The sequence below is a fragment of the Squalius cephalus genome (assembly GCF_949319135.1).
Source record: "Squalius cephalus genome assembly, chromosome: 16".
NCBI lineage: Eukaryota > Metazoa > Chordata > Actinopteri > Cypriniformes > Leuciscidae > Squalius > Squalius cephalus.
Genome location: NC_137137.1, coordinates 2,215,001 through 2,239,916, shown reverse-complemented (window position 1 = coordinate 2,239,916; position 24,916 = coordinate 2,215,001). Strand labels below are relative to the sequence as shown.

At 39.8% G+C, this 24,916-nt stretch overlaps 1 protein-coding gene across 3 annotated transcripts in view; it reads left to right on the top strand.

Moving 5' to 3' along the window:
- cltcl1 (clathrin, heavy chain-like 1) overlaps positions 1-24,916 on the top strand; it is a 58,139-nt gene that overhangs the window by 15,086 nt on the left and 18,137 nt on the right. For 2 of the 3 annotated variants that reach the window (XM_079896517.1, XM_079896515.1), the window contains exons 3-21: positions 783-1,051; positions 1,766-1,927; positions 3,329-3,442; positions 3,529-3,702; positions 6,358-6,555; positions 8,545-8,745; positions 9,138-9,290; positions 10,681-10,803; positions 11,818-11,955; positions 12,503-12,667; positions 13,267-13,447; positions 15,103-15,266; positions 16,407-16,532; positions 18,722-18,864; positions 19,819-20,053; positions 20,887-21,009; positions 22,706-22,851; positions 23,959-24,142; positions 24,210-24,402. In XM_079896517.1, coding sequence (XP_079752643.1) covers positions 783-1,051; positions 1,766-1,927; positions 3,329-3,442; positions 3,529-3,702; positions 6,358-6,555; positions 8,545-8,745; positions 9,138-9,290; positions 10,681-10,803; positions 11,818-11,955; positions 12,503-12,667; positions 13,267-13,447; positions 15,103-15,266; positions 16,407-16,532; positions 18,722-18,864; positions 19,819-20,053; positions 20,887-21,009; positions 22,706-22,851; positions 23,959-24,142; positions 24,210-24,402 — 3,192 coding nt within the window. The remainder of the gene's footprint in view (positions 1-782; positions 1,052-1,765; positions 1,928-3,328; positions 3,443-3,528; positions 3,703-6,357; positions 6,556-8,544; positions 8,746-9,137; positions 9,291-10,680; positions 10,804-11,817; positions 11,956-12,502; positions 12,668-13,266; positions 13,448-15,102; positions 15,267-16,406; positions 16,533-18,721; positions 18,865-19,818; positions 20,054-20,886; positions 21,010-22,705; positions 22,852-23,958; positions 24,143-24,209; positions 24,403-24,916) is intronic. The other variant, XM_079896516.1, reaches the window with a different exon arrangement.

Here is a 24,916-nt window from a genome sequence, read left to right as displayed (position 1 = left end):
ATATATATATATATAATATATATATATAAACACACACACACACACACACACACACACACACACACATATATTATATAAACACAAACTTTTATGTTTGATGCAATTAATTGGTTTGACAGCACTTAAACTATAATTTAAATGCAAACTTAAATAAAAGCTAATTCTGAATATTAATAAAAACTATAATAATAATAATAATATATAAATAACACTAAAATCGGTTCTCAGTGATGCTCACAGTTACTGTCTCATCTGTTTCTGTGATGAACAGAGGTAAAACATAAATTTAATATCAGATCATGATTAATGACAATGATTAATTAAAGTACAGTTGTAGATAATTTCTTATATTTAATAATGATATTCAGTGTTCAGGAATATCACTTTAAAAGTCAACCTGAAATCAGTGTTTACTTCCGTAATGCACATTCCTGCATGTTATTCCATAGAAATGTTTGACTTCATAATCTTTCATCAAAATATAACAACCTCTGAAACGACCTTCCTTTTCCGCCTTTTAGTTAATGATGAATCTCATGCAGATCTCATGGGGAATGTTTTAAATTATGTTTCTTAGTAATAAATAAATGTAAAAAATAATGTACTCTGTTTTGGGCTTTTTCAGATAAAAAATCCTGATACCGAATACTTTAAAGCTTTCTTTTAAAGTATAGTAAAAGTATTGAAAGAACTAATGACGTTACGCTCGTCACTGCTGATATGAAGTGTTTGGTCTGTTTATGGTGAAAGGTCAAAGGTCACTTGTCGTCTGTGTCCCACAGCGGAGCGAACGCTTCAGATCTTCAACATGGAGATGAAGAGTAAAGTGAAGGCTCACACCATGACGGATGAAGTCCTGTTCTGGAAGTGGATCTCCGTTAACACCATCGCCCTGGTTACGGACACGGCCGTCTATCATTGGAGCATGGAGGGAGACTCTCAGCCAATCAAGATGTTCGATCGGCACGCCAGTCTCGCTGGATGTCAGATCATAAACTACAGAACCGACGAGCAGCAGAAGTGGCTCCTGCTCATCGGGATATCAGCGCAGGTGAGTGTGAGTGTGTGTGTGTGTATTGTGAGAGAGAGTGTGTGTCTGTGTGTGTGTGTATTGTGAGAGAGAGTGTGTGTCTGTGAGTGTGTGTGTGTGTGTGTGTGTGTGTGAGTGAGTGAGTGAGTATGTGTGTGTGTTTGTTTGTGTGTGCATTATGAGAGAGAGTGTGTGTGTGTGTCTGTGAGTGTGTGTGTGTGTGTGTGTGTGTGTGTGTGTGTGTGTGTGTGTGTGTGTTTGAGTGTGTGTGTGTGTGTGTGTGTGTGTGTGTGTGTGTGTGTGTGTGTGTGTGTGTGTGTGTGTATTGTGCGAGAATTTTGAACTTTGTGGATTGGACAAACATGGTCAAATGTATTAAATGGAACCACAATTATATAGTATTATAAGTGAATGAACGTATATCAAATACCAAAATATTTGTTACATAAACATGCAAGTCTGTATTACGGTGGTCATACTGGTATTAAGCTTAATATTATTTTTTAATTACATAGGAATGTAATTGGCATGTAAAACTTTTATGGCTTTATTATTTGTTTTGGACTGGCAGAATACTGTAGATTTGTTGACTTACATAGAAATAATTGCCTTTTAATGGTTATAGTTTATATATACTGTATATATACAAAAATAAATCCACGTTTCTACACAAAAGCAGGTGGTTTGTGAACATCTGTGTGGGTGTGTAACTCCCTCTGTCTGTGGGTCCTGCAGCAGAACCGGGTCATTGGTGCCATGCAGTTGTTCAGTGTGGACCGGAAGGTGTCTCAGCCCATCGAGGGTCACGCGGCGGCGTTTGGACTTTATAAACTGGAGGGAAACTCAAACGCTTCAACGCTCTTCTGCTTCGCTGTCAGAGCTCAGGCTGGAGGAAAGGTGACCGTTCATGCTTTCTGCCTCGCTAAATATTGGGCTCATCAACAGCTGATTTGTTTCTTTACCTCTGTAGAGATAAAACTTTGTCAAAATAATTCCAAAAGGATCCGCGGATCTGCAGTGTGATGCAGGCCAGACAAGTAATTTGGCAATGTCAATTTGTAAAGAAAGACTACGTGCCTGCGCACATACATATTCAAACGCGCATATCTATAGACTAAACACGTAATATGCATGTGCACGCCGTCACCGTTTTCACAGATTCACGTTTTTGAAGTTTACACGGAGATGATCACGTTTTTCAAAACTTAGTTGGAACCTATTTTAAAGTTTGCGTTCTCGAGCCTCCAAACACTGTTGTTGTGCAAATGAACGCATTACAAGTTTTCTGTTTTCAGTTAAAATGCTGTCGTGTAAGCGGCCCCTAAATTAATAACTAATGATTTTTACAACGGAAGTGAATCAATCAAAAACTTGCTTTACCTGGACAATAACTTTTTCCTAGAGCTGCTGTAAAACCAAAACAATCTGTGTTCCATTATTTTCCTGTAATCACTGTAACACCGTGTCCTAACCAGACGCGGCGCGATAAGATTCCAGCGACAAATAATTTGTCTGTCCACACTAGAAGCGACGAAACTGCGAGATGCGTCAAAATCAATCAAAACCCACAGCCAATCAGAACAGCATGTGGGTGGAGTCAGCCAATCAGAACAGGGTGTGGGCGGAGTCAGCCAATCAGAACAGTGTGTGGGTGGAGTCAGCCAATCAGAACAGCATGTGGGTGGAGTCAGCCAATCAGAACAGCGTGTGGGCGGAGTCTCGCGGCGAGTGCACGCCACCAGAGAGTAATCTTGACGGCACTCGCAAGAAAATGGACAAGTAGCTACATAATCAAATTCACAAATATTACTCCATTTAAACATTATTAAAAATACATAGGCTGAGTTACTAAAACAATCTTTGACAAATAATACACTTGTTTGTTCACAGTTTGAACGTTCTTGTTCCATTTGTAGATCTGAGGTGAATTATCCATTGTTGCTTTTACAGCAGCAAAGCTGGAGCACTAAATGATATTCAAAGTCACATTACACGCTTTTAACATTAAATAAAGCACATAAACAGTAATCAGTGCCACACTTTGTGTTTGTTGTTCCAGCGCGACGTTGCAGAAAAATAGAAACCGTTTCTAAAATAGAATCGTCGCGTGTCGCCGTCGCGGCTGGTACACTCCGATTGACATGGAAAAGAACATTTATCGCGCGATGCGTCGCGTGTAGTTAGGACACGGCGTAAAGCTGCTTTTAAACAGTCTATATTGTTAAAAGCGCTATATAAATGAAGGTGACTTGACTTGACTTTTGTCCGGGACTGTTTGCATGTGTTTGTGTTCTCCAGCTGCACATCATCGAGGTCGGTCAGCCTCAGACTGGGAACCAGCCGTTCACTAAGAAAGCAGTGGATGTGTTCTTCCCTCCTGAAGCACAGACAGACTTTCCTGTAGCCATGCAGGTTAAATCCTTACACACTATTACCCGATCACATGTGTAATTAACCAGCACACGTTCACCTCACGCCTGTCCTGTGTTTCCTCTCAGATCGGTCTGAAGCACGGCGTCATCTACCTCATCACCAAATACGGCTACTTTCACATGTATGATCTGGAGTCGGGTGTGTGTATATACATGAACCGCATCAGCGCTGAAACTATATTCGTCACGGCGGGTCATGAGAGCACATCTGGGATCATCGGGGTTAATAAGAAGGGGCAGGTACACACACATCTGCACTCACACACACACCACCTCTCACTCACTGTTTGTGTGACTGCGGAATGCAACACTGAAAATTATGGGTTGAAAAAGAAACATAAACACTCAAACATGCTCTTGTAGTCGTCTCACGTTGCACATTTATCTAATCTGTCTGTCTATCTATCTATCTATCTATCTATCTATCTATCTATCTATCTATCTATCTATCTATCTATCTATCTATCTATCTATCCTCCTGGGACCCAAGAATAGACTTTTGTCCACTGTAGTGGACATTATATTTTAGTGAATTTCTCTGACGTCATACATGTCACATGACACAACCTGGGTGTCCTGTAAAGAGCACATTCAGGACTTTTCGGAGATACCAAATGTTTGGAGGTTTCACCATGAAAACAACTTCTCCTTGGTCTTTAAAAATGTCTGACATTAATTTAGTGATCAAATGTAGCATTCTTATGGAAATATGATAATATATTGTAATTATAATTTAAATTGGACTACTTTTCAAATTGTATTTCATAAAACAACATCTCAGGAAAATGTTAAGGGGTTTCAAATAAAAAAAATATTTTCTGTTACAGAACAGGGCGTTGATTTCAAACGTGTCCACTGTAGAGGACACCAGGACTTAAATCATGTTTATCAGGCATTTTGTGAGACACAACAAGTGAATATGGAAATAAATTATACATCAATATTCCTATGAAATATTAGATATTATTATTAAAATGTTGCCAATTATTACTCCAATTATTACACTTCTTTTTTCATTAAATGTTGCTCCAAGAACACATTAAGGTTTTTAATTAGATACAGTTTATATATACATTGCATTGAATGGGAATATTAATTTATGGACATTTTACCCACATATTGCATAATGTAAAATGGTGTATCAATTCATTCCGTTATTTCTTTCATAACATAGTTGAGAATAATCTTTATACAAATTTTGGTTGAAAAAATCCTGAAACCCCCAAATTTATTGGTGATTGAAAAAAAAAAATCCCATTGTTTTTGCCTATACATATAATTTCATGTCATTTTATTTTTTAAACAACTTAGTCCTGGCGTCCACTACAGAGGACATAGCATAACTTATGAATAAAATATTATTTTGCAAAAATGTTTTTTTACCATTTGTTTATTGTGATCTAAACAGTGTGATGACATGGAAAAAAACTAAATTCAAAAAACTTTTTTTTTTCTGGGTCCCAGGAGGCTATCTATCTATCTAACTTAATAAATATAATTCAAATGTAAATATAATTATGTTAAATGGGGGCAATCGTGGCCTAATGGTTAGAGAGTCAGACTGGTAACCCAGAGGTTATGGATTCGATTCAAATAGTTGCCATTTTCTCTTCACTTAAAGGTGCAGTATGCGATTTCTCAAAATCAAACACTGTTGATATTTGAAATCAACCCAAACGAATACACCCCCTCCCCCAGCAATGAAAGAGTGTCTCTTTTATCATAGCAGAAGCAAAGCAAAATGTTTTCACGCCTTCCCGCTTAAGTCTCTCCGGCGCTTGAAAGCTTTTCTAATATTAATGAGGGTCCTGAAGCTCTTGCCTGATCACAACCCTTCTTTTTGTGTAATGTCTCTCTCAGCCATCTCTCTTTCTGCAGTCTTTCTTCAAATCTCCCTCTTGCTCAACTCATTCTCTCTCCTCTCCCAATCATGGACACACCCCCTACTGCTGATTGGCTCTCTCTCTCTCACCTCCCCCATCATGAGTGGACACGCCCCCTACTGCTGATTTGCTCTCTCTCTCACCTCCCCATCATGAGTGGACACTCCCCCTACTGCTGATTGGCTCTCTCTCTCTCACCTCCCCCATCATGAGTGGACACGCCCCCTACTGCTGATTGGCTCTCTCTCTCACCTCCCCCATCATGAGTGGACACTCCCCCTACTGCTGATTGGCTCTATCTCTCTCTCTCACCTCCCCCATCATGAGTGGACACATCCCCTATTGCTGATTGGCTCTCTCTCTCTCTCACCTCCCCCATCATGAGTGGACACTCCCCCTACTGCTGATTGGCTCTCTCTCTCTCTCACCTCCCCCATCATGAGTGGACACTCCCCCTACTGCTGATTGGCTCTCTCTCTCTCTCTCTCACCTCCCCCATCATGAGTGGACACATCCCCTACTGCTGATTGGCTCTCTCTCTCTCTCACCTCCCCCATCATGAGTGGACATGCCCCTTACTGTTGATTGGCTCTCTCTCTCTCACCTCCCCCATCATGAGTGGACATGCCCCCTACTGCTGATTGGCTCTCTCTCTCTCTCTCTCACCTCCCCCATCATGAGTGGACATGCCCCCTACTGCTGATTGGCTCTCTCTCACCTCCTCCATCATGAGTGGACATGCCCCCTACTGCTGATTGGCTCTCTCTCTCACCTCCCCCATCATGAGTGGATACGCCCCCTACTGCTGATTGGCTACAAGTTTGTTGTGGTGCTCAGTCTGATCCATTTTACTGCACCTTTAATTATCCAAAAAACACCTTTTAAATTAAAATGACAATTAGTTTAGATTTTCAGCCTAGTTTGTCCAGAAGTTTCATGTTCTGGAAACCCTTTTCTGTCTGGTTATTCCACATGTGTGTGTTTGTGTGTGTGTGTGTGTGTGTGCTTTTAGGTCCTGTCGGTGTGTGTTGAGGAGGAGAACATTGTAAATTACGTGACTAGTGTGCTGCAGAATCCTGAGCTGGCGTTACGGATGGCGTTACGCAGTGATCTTCCCGGAGCCGAGGAGCTGTTGACACACAAGTTCAACACACTCTTCTCACAGGGCAGCTACACGGAGGCGGCCAAAGTCGCTGCATCGGCTCCCAAGGTAAAACCAAGCGGCAACCTTCCCGTCTCTCTTTAATCCAACACTGAAGTGACTTAAACTGCAATTCATCGACTGGCCACTAGAGACAGGCTGCAAAAGAGAATCAATCCCATAGACCCCCATGTTAAAATGCCCAACTTTACAACAGAAAAAAACATGTTTACAGCCTGGTACAAAAAGCGGTTTGGTCTATAAAGCTAATTTTGCCCTTCATGACGACTGTGAGGGGGGTGAATTTTTTATAACTCGTCAGTTTAAATTAAATTAAGCCTTAAAGTTCTGCATAATTAAGGGCGTGGCCACTTGATTGACAGGTGGATTGCCGCTGATGTCACTGTCTCATCTCCCATTCCCTTTAAAAGCCAGTTGTGCTTGCGCCATGGCGGATTCGCTATTTACATGACGGAATTTACAAATGGAAAGACTGAACGCGTCTCTAGCGAGGAAACGGATCTGCTCGTGTGCGAGGTTAAAGCACAAGCAGACCATCTACGGGACAAGCCGGATTCCACCATATCTTTATGTACACAATATTAATCTTTTACATTGTAATCCTTTTTTTTTTTAAATTTGGCATCTTTGTGTGCTGCTGTGCGTCCCTGTGTGTGTGTGTAATAAGCAGAGTGTACGCTTTAAATAACAAAAAAAATTATTGTGCCATCGACTTTAGACCAGGTTTCAGTTGGTCAATGGTCAAGTCAAGTCAAGTCAAGTCAAGTTTATTTATATAGCGCTTTTCACAATACAGACTGTATCAAAGCAGCTTCACAGTATTAAATTAAAATAATACATCAATGTTTGTTTCTAGTGGAAAACGTCCACGTTTGGTAATGCTGATCAATAGTATTGTTGATTGATTAATTAAATTAAGTATCCCCAACTGAGCAAGCTAAAAGCAACAGTGGCAAGGAACCGAAAAACTCCATCAGGTGACCTAATGGAGAAAAAAAAAAACCTTGGGAGAACCCAGGCTCAGTCGGGGGCCAGTTCTCCTCTGGCGTTTATGAACTAGAGGTTGGATTTAACTGTAAGATTAAAAGTATTATATGAATGCCTGGCTGAAGAGATGCGTCTTTAATCTAGTTTTAAACTGGGAGAGCGAGTCTGAGCAACGAACAGTATCAGGAAGGCTATTCCAGAGTTTTGGAGCTAAATGTGAAAATGCTCTCCCTCCTTTGGATGATCTGGATATCCTAGGTATGACCAAAAGCCTCGAATTTAGTGACCTTAAAGAGCGCGATGGATTATAGGGCGATAGAAGATCCGTTAAATAGACTGGAGCTAAGCCGTTTAGGGCTTTATAAGTCAGTAGCAATACCTTGTAATTAATACGGAACTTTATAGGTAACCAATGTAGTGATGATAAAATTGGTGTTATATGATCATATTTTCTTGATCTAGTAAGAACTCTAGCGGCGGCATTTTGGACTAACTGTAGCTTGTTTATTGAGGATGCAGGACAACCAGCTAATAAAGCATTACAGTAATCTAGTCTCGAGGTCATGAACGCATGAACTAACTTTTCTGCATCAGAAACTGATAGCATATTACGTAGCTTAGCAATGTTTCTAAGGTGGAAAAAGGCGGTTCTTGTAACATATGAAATATGATTTTCAAAAGACAGGTTGCAGTCTAGTATAACACCCAGGTTTTTATAACCAATGGCTCAGTCTATTTCAGTTCCTCAAAATAGCAACGCTCCAACAATGCGCCAGAACATACACCTCATTCTCAGACCAGCAGCCCATGGGCGCACAGATGGGCGCAATGCATTTGCTATTTAACTAACGTGGCGCAGGACATGAAAATGATAACTGCGTCGGGCTGAAACTAGCAAAACACACTTGCGTCGCGCTTGGCGCTGCATTGCTCGGGGTGTATGATAGGGCCCATAGATCTCAAAACTGAGTGACACTCTTTCACTTTCAACACAAACGTTTGCTGTCATCTCTGAATGCTCTCTCTCTCTGTGTACGACTGAACGCTCAGGGAGTCTTGCGTACGGCGGACACCATCCGCAGGTTCCAGACGGTCCCGGCGCAGGGCACCCAGGCGTCTCCGCTCCTGCAGTATTTCGGGGTTCTGTTGGACCGCGGGCAGCTGAATAAGCTGGAGTCGGTGGAGCTCTGCAGGCCGGTGCTGCAACAGGGACGCAAGCAGCTCCTGGAGAAGTGGCTCAAGGGAGAGAAGGTGTGCTGTCACGATTCGCTTTTCTCACTTGTTACGTATAAATTCTTTTTTTATAATTTTATTTCAGTATATCTGTGCATTTATAGAAGTTTGTGAAAACGAAAGTTAAGTTTAAACAGTATTTTGAGACGCAAGTTAAAAGTAAGTTTGAAAGTAAGTTAGCTTTTAGAGCCACCCACCACAGAAACATATAGTTTTTGTATTCAATTATATTCATATTTAAAATGATTTATTTTTTACAATAAGCTTTGTTATTTTGACTTAAAGTGAAATCTAAATTAATGTGCTTAATATCTATCTATCTATCTATCTATCTATCTATCTATCTATCTATCTATCTATCTATCTATCTATCTATCTATCTGTCATCTTTTTCCCATGATGCCCTGCAGCTGGAGTGCTCGGAGGAGTTGGGCGATCTGGTGAAGGCCACTGACATCACTCTGGCCCTCAGCGTTTATCTCCGCGCGAATATTCCTGCTAAAGTCATTCAGTGCTTTGCTGAGACCGGTCAATTCCAGAAGATAGTCCTCTATGCTAAGAAGGTACCAGCTTTCTTCTAAAGTGCCCCTATTATGCTATTTTTTAAGGTTTCTTATTTTGTTTTGGCGTCTCCTACAGCTGGTTTACATGCATCCAAGGTCAAAAAACACTTTAATTTTCTCATAATATCCACTGCAGTATCAGCTCTTTTCTCTCAGTGTCTGAAACTGCTTGATCAAGGATTCAGTCTCTCTAAACCCCGCCTCTCTAGAGTTGCTCTGCTCTGATTGGTCAGACGGCCCAGTCTGCTGTGATTGGTCAGAATTAGGGCTGTCATTTTACGTTCGAAAATCGATGGCACAATCGATCGGACCAACCAACAGAAGTTTCGAAAACGAAAATAAGGAATCAATTTCAACGGCCTTCTCTCTTTCTCCAGCTCGTCACGATACGCCCGCAGCGAACGCGCGTCACACACCAACAGCAGGCTCTGAAAAACACACATAACAGCAAACTATACTTCTGCATAATGTGTCTCTTTTTAGTACAAAAATGTGAATTCTGCCGGTATTCAGGTTCTCATGCATACAGATACAGATTTGGGTTACGGTCTACAATCGCTTACGTAGGTGAAATTTGTTTGACATTTCTAATGGTAAACTCAGCCATATTGAAGCCTGCAGTGATGTTTTTCATTGATGTTATGGCAATCCACTCTGCATATTGTTTTTCGAGAATGTTGCACTCCTGTTTGTCATTGTGCACGAAACTTCACGCCAATAAATCATCAGAAATATTGCTGACTTGTGCGCGTCTCAAGCGCGGAGCGCCCTCTTTACGTTTGTCCTAATGCCTGTTAGTTGTCTGTGGATTTGCCCATATTTAGCGTTTAAAATGGAAACGTCTTTAGACATGGAAAATCGATTTTACAGTCGATTCAATAAACATTTATGTCTCGAAAATCAAACAGGATTTTTTCACGAAAGTGAAAGCCCTAGTCAGAATCCACACGCTCATTATCATATCTGAATCTCAGCTCTTGATCACAGTGATACGAACAGTAACGATGGCGTGGGTTTTACCGTATCACTCTCAGAGTCTTCTCCACATGAACAACACGAACCAAACTCTTCCAGTCTCAGATACACTACAGTGTTTGAGGGCGGAGCTAAGAGACGCTGTTCAGCCAATCAAGACCAGAGGCTGGCATTATGCAAATTAGTTACAAACCTACGCAGGTTCAGCAGGAAGTGAGACTGAATTACTGACGACTCGTTTCAGTTCAGAATCACTTCTTTCTTTTAGGAGACAAAAACTCTATTTATCTGCACTGAAACTATGCAGAGCTTTTACATTCACAAAATATCCCAAAAAGCATAATAGAGGCACGATTCCACCATGATCTGTGTCTCTGCTCTGGTGTGATTGACCTGTGGTGTTGTTTCGGGGCAGATGGGATATTCTCCAGACTGGGTGATGTTGTTGAGGAGTGTGATGAGATCCGGTCCTGATCAGGGGCTTCAGTTTGCTCAGATGCTGGTTCAGGACGAAGAGCCGCTGGTCAACATCAGCCAGGTAACAAACCCACTCACTCGGCCGTTTCAGTTATTTCTAGAGCTCAATCCAATCGGTGCTTCTTAGAAATACCCAGTTTCACTGTCCTCCATGCTGTGACGACGCTCATCTAACACAGTCAAACCAAACATTATTCTGACACCAGATATCATTTTTTATATTTTTTACTAGTGTGTGCAGGACACTATAGTTCATTTATGTAAGTGAGGAGAGCAAAATAAAGTAAACTGTGACATATTATACCCCAAAAATTCTTCATACAGTAAAATTTATAAAAATGTGGGGCCAAAAATGATTCAGACACTTTGAGCTGATCATGTTTTCTTCAGTGTTTTTTCTTTAATTGCTAATGCTCTTTTTACACACACACTGAACACAATGAAGCATTGCTTGGTGATTGGTTGAGCTAAACTGGTATTATCTAATTGTGTAGTTAAATTTAACAGCTGACAGATATTCAACATGATTCATGTGTGAGACAGTCTAACAGAAGGACGGACAAAACCAGTCAAATATCAACTGAGTTCATAACTCTGAGTTCTTGTCATATTTTATTACCATTTTCTAAACTATAACCCTATTCGGACGGCACTAGTTTAACATGGAGAGGTGAGGTAAAGTAATCATTACCAGAGTTTCGCTGTGATATTAGTCCTGTCCGAATGTGCATCTCAGTGATCATCACGGACAATGTCAGTAAAGATTACGGCAACTTTTACCTTCAGTAAAAATGACCTCAGGTGATACTAATCCCGTGCGAATAGACCCGCTGTAAATATGTACGTAAATATTTCATCATTTCCTGTTTAAAAGTAGTTTTACTGAGATATCTTATCCCGTGCGAATTGGCCATTACTATTACAGACGTCCTGTGGTAAAATTACACTCCATCTACCCTTGTAAAGTTAATCCAGTCCTAATAGGGCTATAGCAAATAAACTATGATAATGTGAGATATGTTGAAGGTGTCTGAATACATTTAGGTTTGACTGTATATGTGTGTGTGTGTGTCAGGTGGTTGATGTCTTCATGGAGGGTCCTCTAGTGCAGCAGTGTACTTCATTCCTATTGGACGTTCTGAAGAACAACAGAGTGGAGGAGGGGCCTCTTCAGACACGCCTCCTGGAGATGAACCTCATTCACGCCCCTCAGGTGAAGCTAACGCTGCCGTCGTGTCAGAACTATCATATTTATACAAGATGAGTGAGCACAATATCAGAATAATGTGATACTTTTTATTTGGGACTAATGACCACCTGAGAACCCGTGCTATTTTAGTATTATTTATATACTATCATTGTAATTATTAATTGGTTTATATTTATATTTTCAGTTGTAATTTAAAAAAAACTCTGACCATCTAAGAACCAATGTTATTTTTAGTAGTATTTATTCATATATATTAATAATTAATAATTTTAATTTTAGTTTGTTTTAATGTTTTGTTATGTGCTTTTGCCATTTTTATTAGTTTTGTCTATTTAGCTTTATTTTTATTTCAGTTTTTTTATAGTAATTTTAGTACTTAAACTTGTTTATTTTGGTTAGTTTCCAATGCAACATTTTTTATTTAATTTAATATTTATATTAACATTTTTAGTAAGATTCCCAGGAGGATTTGATGTTGCAAACCGAAAGCATCACATCAAGACTTCTAGCTTTGCTTTGCTGCGTCTCTGAGCCTGCTGTGTGTGTGCAGGTGGCCGATGCGATCCTGGGGAATCAGATGTTCACACACTACGACCGCGCTCACATCGCTCAGCTGTGTGAGAAAGCTGGTTTACTGCAGAGAGCGCTGGAGCATTACACCGACCCCTACGACATCAAGCGAGCCATCGTACACACACACCTGCTCAACCCAGAGGTGCGTGAGTGTGAGAGTGAGTGTGTGAGTGAGTGTGTGTGTGTGTATGTGTGAATGAGTGTGAGTGAGTGAGTGAATGAGTGAGTGTGTGTGAGTGAGTGAGTGAGTGAGTGAGTGTGTGTGAGTGTGTGTGTGTGAGTGTGAGTGTATGTGTGAATGAGTGTATGTGAGTGTGTGAGTGTGAGTGTGAGTGAGGGAGGGAGTGTGTGAGAGTGAGAGAGTGAGTCAGTGAGTGTGTGTGTGTGTGTGTGTGTGAGTGAGTGTGTGTGTGTGTGTGTGTGTGTGTGTGAGTGAGTGTGAGTGAGTGAGTGTGTGAGTAAGTGAGAGAGTGAGTGTGTGTGTGTGTGTGTGTGTGTGTGTGTGTGAGTAAGTGAGTGTGAGTGTGTGTGTGTGTGTGTGTGTGTGTGTGTGTGAGTGAGTGAGTGAGTGTGTGTGTGCGTGAGTCTGTGTGCACGAGTGTGTGTGCGAGCGTGAGTGTGTGTGTGAGAGCGTGAGCGTGTGTGTGCGCGAGTGTGTGTCCGTGTGTGTCTGCACACTTTGAGCTAAATAACCATGTCTGTCAGTAGTATTAAACATTGTTTTTCCTCTGATTCTCTCAGTGGTTGGTGAATTTCTTCGGCTCTCTGTCTGTCGGCGACTCCGTGGAGTGTCTGAGAGCCATGCTGGCGGCAAACCTGCGGCAGAACCTGAAGTTGAGCGTTCAGGTCGCGACCAAGTACCACGAGCAGCTGGGCACGCAAACACTGGTGGAGCTCTTCGAGTCCTTTAAGAGTTACGAGGGTGAGACGCTCATAAACTGTGTATTTAAAGTGCCTCTATTATGCGTTTTCAGATTTGACTTTTCATGAAGTGTGTAACAGAGCTGTGCGTGAATGTAAAAGCTCTGCATAGTTTCAGTGCAGATAAATAGAGTTTTTGTCTCCTAAAAGAAAGACGTGATTCTGAACTGAAACGAGTCGTCAGTAATTCAGACTCACTTCCTGCTGAACCTGTGTAGGTTTGTAACTAATTTGCATAATGCCAGCCTCTGGTCTTGATTGGCTGAGCAGCGTCTCTTAGCTCCGCCCTCAAACACTGTAGTGTATCAGAGACTGGAAGAGTTTGGTTCGTGTTGTTCGTGTGGAGAAGACGCTGTTTTCTGCTGACAAAGCAAATCCACTTTGGTGAGATTGATACGGTAAAACCCACGCCATCGTTACTGTTCGTATCACTGTGATCAAGAGCTGAGATTCAGATATGATAATGAGCGTTTAGATTCTGACCAATCACAACAGACTGAGCCATCTGACCAATCAGAGCAGAGCAGCTCTCAGAAAGGCGGGGCTTAGAGAGACTGAATTAGAGGTCTACACGGGTCCAAAAATTCGGAACCGACCCGGACTCGTCTATTATTTGAAAGCTTGACCCGAACCCAGATATTTTTATACAGCATGTTTAAATTGTCACTTTTTGTGTGAGCAAAAACACACCGTTTTTGTGTGTGTCCCTTTAAATACAAATGAGCTGCTGCTCCCAGCACAGGGGGCGGAGCTTCAAATGATTTTGTCCTTAGCAGCTTTGATTACCTCTCACACACACATGCACTGAAAATTTCAAAAACTTTTAGCCTTTTATGTTCAAACCGAAGTCAGAAAGATGGAGAGACTCAAGAAGAAGTGACAACATGTAGACAACACTTCTGAATGGCATATTCTGTCTTGATAATCTATCAATCGTGTTCCGGGGGCGGGGTTTATGTCAATTTGAGGGTTTGTGATGTCACTAACCTGTGAAGAAGCTCGTTGTAGTTCCTACCAGCCGTTTGTTGTAGTCCTTAAAAAGCGATTTCTGTAAAAGCAAATATCTCCCTTTGCTTTGAACTTTGAGCATTATAACTTTGCAGATGTCGTTTATGCTCAAACAGCAGTTTATGCTCAATCATTACACACTAACTAAAGTTAGAAAAGTGAAATCATATTCAACCACCCCTTTAACGCAATTTGTGTGTTTTTAACCATATTTCCAGGCTCACACTTTTCTTATCCTAATTTTACAAGCTGCAAGTTTAAAAAACACACAAGCAAGCAGTGCTGACTGACTCTGATCACGGCCGGGTGTTCTCCGAGTCCGATCCATTCGGGAATTACACACAATGTTAAACCGACCCGGGACTCAAAGTAATAGATTGGGACCCGATCCGCACCCGGCTGAACATTTAAAATATAGAGCTGAACCCGTACGTGCTCTAGACTGAATCCTTTATCAAACTGTTTCAGACACTGTGAGAAAAGAGCTGATACTGAAGTGGATATTATGAGAAAATTCAAGTGTTTTTTGACCTTGGATGCATGTGAATCTATTGTGGGAGACGCTAAAACAACATTAGGAATAGCATAATCGGGGTACTTTAAAGCTTCAGAGGTTGTTTTGGTGAAATATTCTTCTGTCTCTTTCAGGCCTGTTTTATTTTCTGGGATCTATCGTGAACTTCAGTCAAGACCCAGAAGTGCATTTCAAATACATTCAGGCGGCGTGTAAGACGGGCCAGATCAAAGAGGTGGAGCGCATCTGTCGAGAGAGCAACTGCTACGACGCCGATCGCGTCAAGAACTTCCTCAAGGTACGGGACAGAGAAACATGCTCATCGATGCATGACGAGTTCAAGAAAATCCAGTTCAGGGCATCTGTCTTCAGATAAATGACAATTATTTTACACAATATTAACAAAAGCATTCATTCAGATGAGAAAAACAATGACAGAAGAAATTTCACAGGTATGGTAATAAACATACTGATAACACTATAAATAAAAACAGAGAAACATAAACTTACATTTAAAATTTTTTATTCAAATAATTATCCATTTATTTTAAGTAATTTATTTATTAATAACAACAAAATAAACATTCAACATTAGCTTACATTTACAATTTTTTATTAAATATTAACAATTTATTTTAATTAATTTAATTAATAATAATAAAATAAACATGTATTATTAGCTTACATTTACATTCTTAAATTTAATTAACAATTTATTTTTACTAATGTAATGAATAATAAAATAAACATTCAACATTACCTTTCATTTACAATTTTTAAAGTAAATATTAACAATTTATTTTAATTAATTGAATTAATAACAATGAAATAAACATTCATCATTAGCTTACTTTTTTAAAATTAAATTGAATTAATAACAGTTTATTTTAACTAATTGAATTAATTGAATGAAATTGAATTAATAACAATAAAATAAACATTCAACATTAGCTTGGAATTACATTTTTTATTCAAATAACAATTTATTTTAAATTGAAATTATTTGAATTATTAACAATAAAATAAACATTCAACATTAGCTTACATTTACATTTTTTATTCAATTAATTTATTTTAAATTGATTGAAATGATTGGAATAATAACAATGAAATAAACATTCAACATTAGCTTACATTTACATTTTCTAATTTAATTATTAACAGTTTAAATTAATTAAATGAATTTAATTAATGACAATAGCAAATCATTCAACATTTGCTTACATTTACAATATAATTTAATTAATAACAGTAGCTATTTTTCCCCTTTATCCATTGCTCTTTTATTATAAGCATTGTCTCACACTGCTGTGACTGCATCAGTTCATGATAATTCAAGTAAATGCCAGTAAAGCACAGGAAGGCAACGCGATGCATCAGATCTTGATTTGTATTTGTAAGCAGGTTTTGAAGTGTGTTTTGTCGTGTTGTTGCACAGGAAGCCAAGCTCACAGATCAGCTTCCTCTCATCATCGTGTGCGACCGCTTCGATTTCGTCCACGATCTGGTTCTGTACCTGTACCGCAACAGCCTGCAGAAATACATCGAGATCTACGTGCAGAAGGTACAGCCAAAGTCCTGAACGCAACAAACACAAACACGCCAGTGAATCGTGTATCTGAGATATCCACATGTGGGCTGCATAAAATCGCACTTAAACCGATTTGGCTTATCACGATTTTGAAATCGCAAAGGCTGTGATCATGCGCAGCGTGTCATTGATGATCGGCTCTGTAAACGCTGCTCACTCTGAAAGCACTGCGAGTTTGAGTCACTTATAACGTGCATTTGAAAAAGAACATCTTTCCAAACACGAGAAGCATTTATGATAAATAACATAACATTAATAACATGCTTTTCCTCCAAACTCACTTCATGACGAGAGTTGAGCTCCTCCTTCTGTGAGATGATGAGCTTCTTACTCAGAATAAGGCAGTCGTGTGTTTATTACTTCAAGCGTTTCAATCTTCTGTTTATTCAGCTTTCCTGGAAAGATGTGTGTTATCGTACTTCTGCGGCGGGGCATATGTGGCGTGTGTGTGTGAGACGCCCTCTGGTGTTCAGAGGGATATTTGGTGTGTGTGTGAGAGACGCCCTCTGGTGTTCAGATGGATATGTGGCGTGTGTGTGTGAGACGCCCTCTGGTGTTCAGATGGATATGTGGCATGTGTGTGTGTGTGTGTGTGTGAGACGCCCTCTGGTGTTCAGAGGGATATTTGGTGTGTGTGTGAGAGACGCCCTCTGGTGTTCAGATGGATATGTGGCGTGTGTGTGTGAGACGCCCTCTGGTGTTCAGATGGATATGTGGCATGTGTGTGTGTGTGTGTCTGAGACGCCCTCTGGTGTTCAGATGGATATGTGGTGTGTGTGTGAGACGCCCTCTGGTGTTCAGATGGATATGTCCAAGTGTGTGTGTGTGAGACGCCCTCTGGTGTTCAGAGTGATATGTGGTGTGTGTGTGTGAGACGCCCTCTGGTGTTCAGATGGATATGTGGCATGTGTGTGTGTGTGTGTGTGAGACGCCCTCTGGTGTTCAGAGGGATATGTGGTGTGTGTGTGTGAGACGCCCTCTGGTGTTCAGAGGGATATGTGGTGTGTGTGTGTGTGTGTGAGACGCCCTCTGGTGTTCAGAGGGATATGTCCAAGTGTGTGTGTGTGAGACGCCCTCTGGTGTTCAGATGGATATGTGGTGTGTGTGTGTGAGACGCCCTCTGGTGTTCAGAGGGATATGTGGTGTGTGTGTGAGAGACGCCCTCTGGTGTTCAGATGGATATGTGGTGTGTGTGTGTGAGACGCCCTCTGGTGTTCAGAGGGATATGTGGTGTGTGTGTGTGAGACGCCCTCTGGTGTTCAGAGTGATATGTGGTGTGTGTGTGTGAGACGCCCTCTGGTGTTCAGATGGATATGTGGTGTGTGTGTGTGAGACGCCCTCTGGTGTTCAGAGGGATATGTGGTGTGTGTGTGTGAGACGCCCTCTGGTGTTCAGAGTGATATGTGGTGTGTGTGTGTGAGACGCCCTCTGGTGTTCAGATGGATATGTGGCATGTGTGTGTGTGTGTGTGAGACTCCCTCTGGTGTTCAGATGGATATGTGGCGTGTGTGTGTGAGACGCCCTCTGGTGTTCAGAGGGATATTTGGTGTGTGTGTGAGAGACGCCCTCTGGTGTTCAGATGGATATGTGGCGTGTGTGTGTGAGACGCCCTCTGGTGTTCAGATGGATATGTGGCATGTGTGTGTGTGTGTGTGAGACGCCCTCTGGTGTTCAGAGGGATATGTGGTGTGTGTGTGAGACGCCCTCTGGTGTTCAGATGGATATGTCCAAGTGTGTGTGTGAGAGACGCCCTCTGGTGTTCAGAGGGATATTTGGTGTGTGTGTGTGAGACGCCCTCTGGTGTTCAGATGGATATGTGGCATGTGTGTGTGTGTGTGTGAGACGCCCTCTGGTGTTCAGAGGGATATGTGGTGTGTGTGTGAGACGCCCTCTGGTGTTCAGATGGATATGTCCAAGTGTGTGTGTGTGAGACGCCCTCTGGTGTTCAGAGTGATATGTGGTGTGTGTGTGTGAGACGCCCTCTGGTGTTCAGATGGATATGTGGTGTGTGTGTGTGTGTGTGTGTGTGAGACTCTGGTGTTCAGATGGAGCATTTACAACCGATCAGCCGCTGCACTGACAAACTGCGCATAAAATAATCGCAGCCTTTGCCAAATGGCGTGCGGTTTCATTGCGATTAATTGTGCAGAGCTAATGTGCAGGTGAACCCCAGCCGGCTGCCGGTGGTGGTCGGGGGTCTGCTGGACGTCGACTGCTCCGAGGACACCATTAAGAGTCTGATCCTGGCCGTACGAGGAGATTTCAGCACCGACCAGCTGGTGGAGGAAGTGGAGAAAAGAAACCGGTACAACCTGTCCTATCCGTCCTCTTCTCAAGATTAAAACATGCGTTTTCACATGAAAAATACATTTTTATAGCAGTTTATGTAAAAAGTCATTAGATGCATTGTATATTTATGATATTTAAGAATATTTATAATATATCAAATATAATATAACATATCATCATATAATATGTATTTAACGTAGAATTATCCGCATTTAAACAGTTAAATAGTATTTAAATTTAGTATTTAGATCAATTGAAAATATATTACCAATAAAATGTACTATATTGTAACTATTCAATGTATCATAAATATTTGATCACAACTCACAAATTAAAAACATCCCTTCATTATTTTTTGATAGATATATTTACTGTATTTCTTGCATTAAATACTCTGAATCTACTATATAAGATCCAAATCTACCGTAAATAAAATGTATATATTAATATAAAATGAATCTGCTATTTCTAAAAAATAACAAAGTATATTTTAATATAAAATGAATCCACTATATATAAAATAAAAATGTGTATATTAATATAAAATGAATTTACTCTATGTAAAAAAATAAATAAATAATATAAAGTGAATCTACTATTTCTAAAATATAAAATTGTATATATTAATATAAAGTTAATTTACAATATCTAAAATAAAAAATGTAAATATGAATATAAAATGAATGTACTATATCTAAAACAATTTTTTATATTAATATAAAATGAATGTAATATATCTAAAACAAAAATGTATATATTAATACAAAATGAACTGACTATATCTAAAATAAAAAAATTGTATATGAAATCATGCATTTAAGAGTTAAATATTACTCTTATTTCAGATATCAAATTCAGATATCAAAATCATCAGAATCATCAGAAAGAAAAACACTTAATACATTGATTTCTTTCTTAATAAGATAAAACATGTTTGACAGATCCGTGTCTCTGTGCTCGTTGTCTCCAGCCTGAAGCTGCTCTTGTCCTGGCTGGAATCTCGAGTTCAGGATGGCTGTGAAGAACCTGCTACCCACAATGCCTTGATGAAGATCTACATAGACAGTAACAACAGTCCTGAGCGCTTCCTCCGAGAGAACCTGCACTACGACAGCGCCATCGTGGGCCGATACTGCGAGAAGAGAGACCCGCACCTGGCGTTCGTGTCCTATGAGAGAGGACAGTGTGACCTGGAGCTCATACAGGTTCACATCCATCCCGCAGGAAACCTGTTTGCATAGATAAATGTCCTTTATAATCAGTGTTGGGGAAAAGTAATGCGTTACAATATTGCGTCACTCCCTTGAAAAGTATCTAATTCCGTTACTTAGTTATTTTTTAAGAAAAGTAATGCGTTACGTTACTTTTGCGTTACTTTTTCTCACCTGGTCTGGGTGTATTATAACAAAAAAAGTGCTATTTTTGGTCAAATGTAAAGACCCTTTCACACCAAAAGTGAAATAATAATCCTCAGGCTGAAGGAAGTGCAGATTCACGCGTGTTCAGTAGAGGGCGCCGCTCAAACAAACCCTTCAGCTATTCTGGAGAACAGAAGAAAAAAGTTTAACACCACCAATAAAAACTAAAAATATAAAGTAATTTTTGCTTCAGCCGCAAGTACATTGATCGATAAAGTGAGATTAAAACGCATAAAAATATTTGTTTTATTTAACATATTTAATTAATGGATGTTTGCATAGTCTGATTTTGCATTTGACTGATTTATTCATTTTGAGGAATACTGAGTCTTTTTTGTGCAAGTGAGATGAGTAAATGCACGCTCACATTTAGTCTAGAACTACAATAACCATCATGTTTACACACAACGCCTCTGCACATATGATTTTTTCTCAACATTGGGACAAGAGAGCTGTCAGTCAAGAAATGGGAAAACAAAGTAACTGAGATATTTTGTTGTAAATTTAAAAAGTAATGCATTACTTTACTAGTTACTTGAAAACGTAATCTGATTCCGTAACTCGAGTTACTTGTAATGCGTTTCCCCCAATGCTGTTTATAATGCATAACTCTCTTGTAGGTGTGCAATGAAAACTCCTTGTTTAAAAGCGAGTCTCGGTACCTGGTGCGTCGGAAAGATCCGGATCTGTGGGCTGAGGTTTTGCAGGAGACGAACCCCTACAGACGGCCACTGATCGATCAGGCAAGAGTCTGCAAACATCTCACTTACGGAACAACAATATATGGGAATAAACTGCAAAATATAATGCGATATATGTAAGCAATAAGGTACTCCGCTTTGCGTCGTGCCTAACAACGCCCTTTAGCCATGACTTATTCACGATACAGCACTAGCCTCGAGTATCTTATTGCTTTTATAAAACCGGTTACCACACAATACAAATATTAAAGCCGAAAAATATGTATCTATGCAACTTTCATGAAGTAAAATCACTAAAAGCCTTCCTTCCGCTGGAAAAAATAGTCCCTGACCGTAAACAGCAACAGAAGTTACATACATTATTTCACCACTAGATGGCGGCAAAGACTGTCTTTTTGTCGTTTTTTTCAAGCGGCTGGCGTGTTTTTTCAATTGTTTTCAATGGGAGCACCGCGTTTTTAAAACGCCATGAGCGTAACGAGGCGCTGAATGTTTTTTTCACGCTGAATCGTTGAGCGTTCGCCGTTTTTTACCGGTCGCCGAGAGTTGAAGAATGTTCAACTTTGGGTAAAACGCAGCGCTCATCACTGTCACCTTTTACCCAACCGTCCAATCACAGTGGAGGAACCGTCCAATCACAGTGGAGGAGGGGCGGGACTAATACCACACCGACCAACCGCTACATTCTGCTTGTACGATGTCAACAGACGACAACAAGAAACATAATAACAGAACAAAATCATTTAAAACAAGAGCCAGAGAAAATATGTTACATTGTATCGACTTTTTAATATAGAATCAACACAGAAACAAAATATGTGTGAAATGAGATACTATTAACACTTTTGTGGATATTCCGTATTATAACAAGCAAAGCGTCTCAACTGAAATATCTGTAACCGGGTTATTTCGGGAAGTTTTTTGCCCCATGCACCCAAGTCATTTAGACATTTGCAACAGTTTATTTTTTACACAAAGTTTGATTTTATGCAATTAATCTGTTTTGCAGTTCCTGACTCTGTTGCTTTCGGTTGCAAATTGCTGTTCACAGGCTTGCAGTGCTTTTGGCCGTATTTGTGCGTGAAAACCGTGCCAAAAGTGTAAGCGTGTAAAAATGGAAGTCAGAAGAATACAGATCCTGTTTATTTTGCGTTAGCATGAAGCTGCAGTTTCACAATACACGAATTACACTTATGAATAACAGTAAAATGCAGCAAATATTTTTTTCCTTACACTTGAAAGGCGATTTACATTTTTACAAATCTTCTCTTGCACATGCAAATTTAATTTACGCTTGCAATTTATGTACACTTTCACAAATCTTACCCTGCGCATGCAATTCATTATGACATAATTTTACCTTCATACACACGGCCTTAATGAGTGAGTCAGTCAGTAGTGAAGACTTTTACATTGAGAGGACTCAAACGTGTGATCACGGAGAAGGAAGACGCTGACAAATGACCGGGTTAGTGAACTAACCCAGGAGGAATGTGGTGTAGTCTCTACCAGCCGTTTGTTGTAGTCCTTAAAAAGCGATTTCTTTAAAGGCAAATATCTCCCTTTACTCTGAACTTTGAGCGTTGTAACTTTGCAGATGTTGTTTATGCTCAAACAGCAACATTACACACTAACTAAAGTTAGAAAAGTCAAATCATAATCAACCAGCCCTTTAAAAAAACCAAGGGCACCGGTGTGTGGTTATTCCACACAGTGATGATGAGGATTGTGTGCACAGGTGGTCCAGACCGCTCTACCTGAGACGCAGGATCCCGAGGAAGTGTCAGTGACGGTGAAGGCGTTCATGACGGCGGATTTGCCCAACGAGCTCATCGAACTCCTGGAGAAAATAGTTCTGGAGAACTCCATATTTAGTGAACACAGGTCAGTCTGTGTCGCACCGCTTGATCTTTCATTCATGTTATGCTGGAGACAAGCTGACATTTTTATGTAAATGGTCAGAATTACCATTACATACCAGAATATAATGAATAAAATACATAGCAAAAATCTAAAGAAATGTGTAAATTAAATATTCGTATTTTGACAAATACTGATAAATTCCTGACTGACTGAATATGTTTGTGTTTATATAATATATATGTGTATAAATACTGTATGTAGAGACTATATATGTGTGTGTGTGTGTATACGCACACACACATATGTACAGTATAATATACCGTATATTAATATAATAATATGTACACACACATATTTTATATAAACACAAACGTTTATGTTAGATATGATTAATTGTGATTAATCGATTTGACAGCACTAATTATATTATATGACATATTATGTTGTTATTAGATGATTAATAGCTTTTGTATTTTTAATTTGCAAGTAGCTTTGAATAAAAACATCTGCTAAAAGAATAAATGTAATACATTACATTGTTATATTATATTAGATTATTACATTTATAATACATTAAATTAGATTAAATATTTATTTTTTTCTCATTTGTAAGTGCTGTGAATAAAAGCATCTTTTAAATGAATAAATGTAAATTATTATATTATATTTTTGGATGACACTATTTTACAGTGTCCGTTACATATGTTACTTGTACTTACCATAGTAATAACAGTAAATTATGCATAATTATATGCAACTAACCCTCAACCAAACCCTAATCATACCCTAACTCAATAGTAAGTAAATGTAGTTGCTTAATATTACTAAGTACTTAAATATATAATTACACTGTAACAATGACACCTTGAAATAAAGTGTAACCTATTATTGTTATATTATCATAATAGAAGGAATCTATTTTAGTTTTATTTAATTTAATTTAAATAAGATTAATGTCATCCCTCATTTGTAAGAAGCTTTGGATAAAAGCATCTGCTAAATGAATACATGTAGATATTCTAATTTATTATATTATATTATATTATAATGGGATTGATCTAGTTTGCTGATGTCGATTATGCAATATATACTTTGAATGTCGACTGTAACCGTGTCTTTATGCATCAGAAACCTGCAGAACCTGCTGATACTGACGGCCATTAAAGCGGACCGTACGCGGGTCATGGAGTACATCAACCGCCTGGACAACTACGACGCTCCTGACATCGCCAACATCGCCATCAGCAACGAGCTGTACGAAGAGGCGTTCTCCATCTTTAAGAAGTTTGACGTCAACACCTCAGCGATACAGGTACGCAAACACACGATCACATGATCACCGACACACGGTCGCCTGGATTGACACGTTCTGATCGCAGGTTCTGATCGAGCACATCGGGAATCTGGACCGGGCGTATGAGTTTGCGGAGCGGTGTGGAGAGGGTTCGGTGTGGAGTCAGCTCGCTCAGGCTCAGCTTCAGAGAGATCTGGTTAAAGAAGCCATCGACTCGTACATCAAAGCCGGAGAGCCGTCGGCGTACATGGAGGTGGTGGATGCCGCCAGTAAGAACGGTGAGATGATCTGTCCTAAAACCACCTTAAAGCATGAAACTGACGTTGAGATGATCTTTTCTTCTCTATTGTGTCGTATATCTGAGGGAAACGCTTCTGGAACAAGAACAAATGTGGGCGGGGCTTGATTTTGTCTGTGTGGAATTGATTGGATGGTTGTGGGTTGCTATTGGCTGATCTCATGTGAGTGACAGGTTGCCCCGCCCACATCATCAGAGAAGAGAAGAGAAGAGATGCAAGAGGAACTTATTCTGATTCAAGATTACCAGGAACATGAATTTAAAACAATAATGATAAATCATTTATAATGAAAACTGCAATAATCCATAAATAATATGAATATGAATATTATGGCTTTGATTGCTGAAAAGCTTCTATAATATGCCGCACATCAATCTGATCTTTGTTTATACGTGGGCGTGGCTGTCTCATTATTATACTTATGCTGATTTATTAAATGTGCAATTTTCTACACTTTTTGTTGCATTTTATATTTTCCTTTTAGTCCACTTAT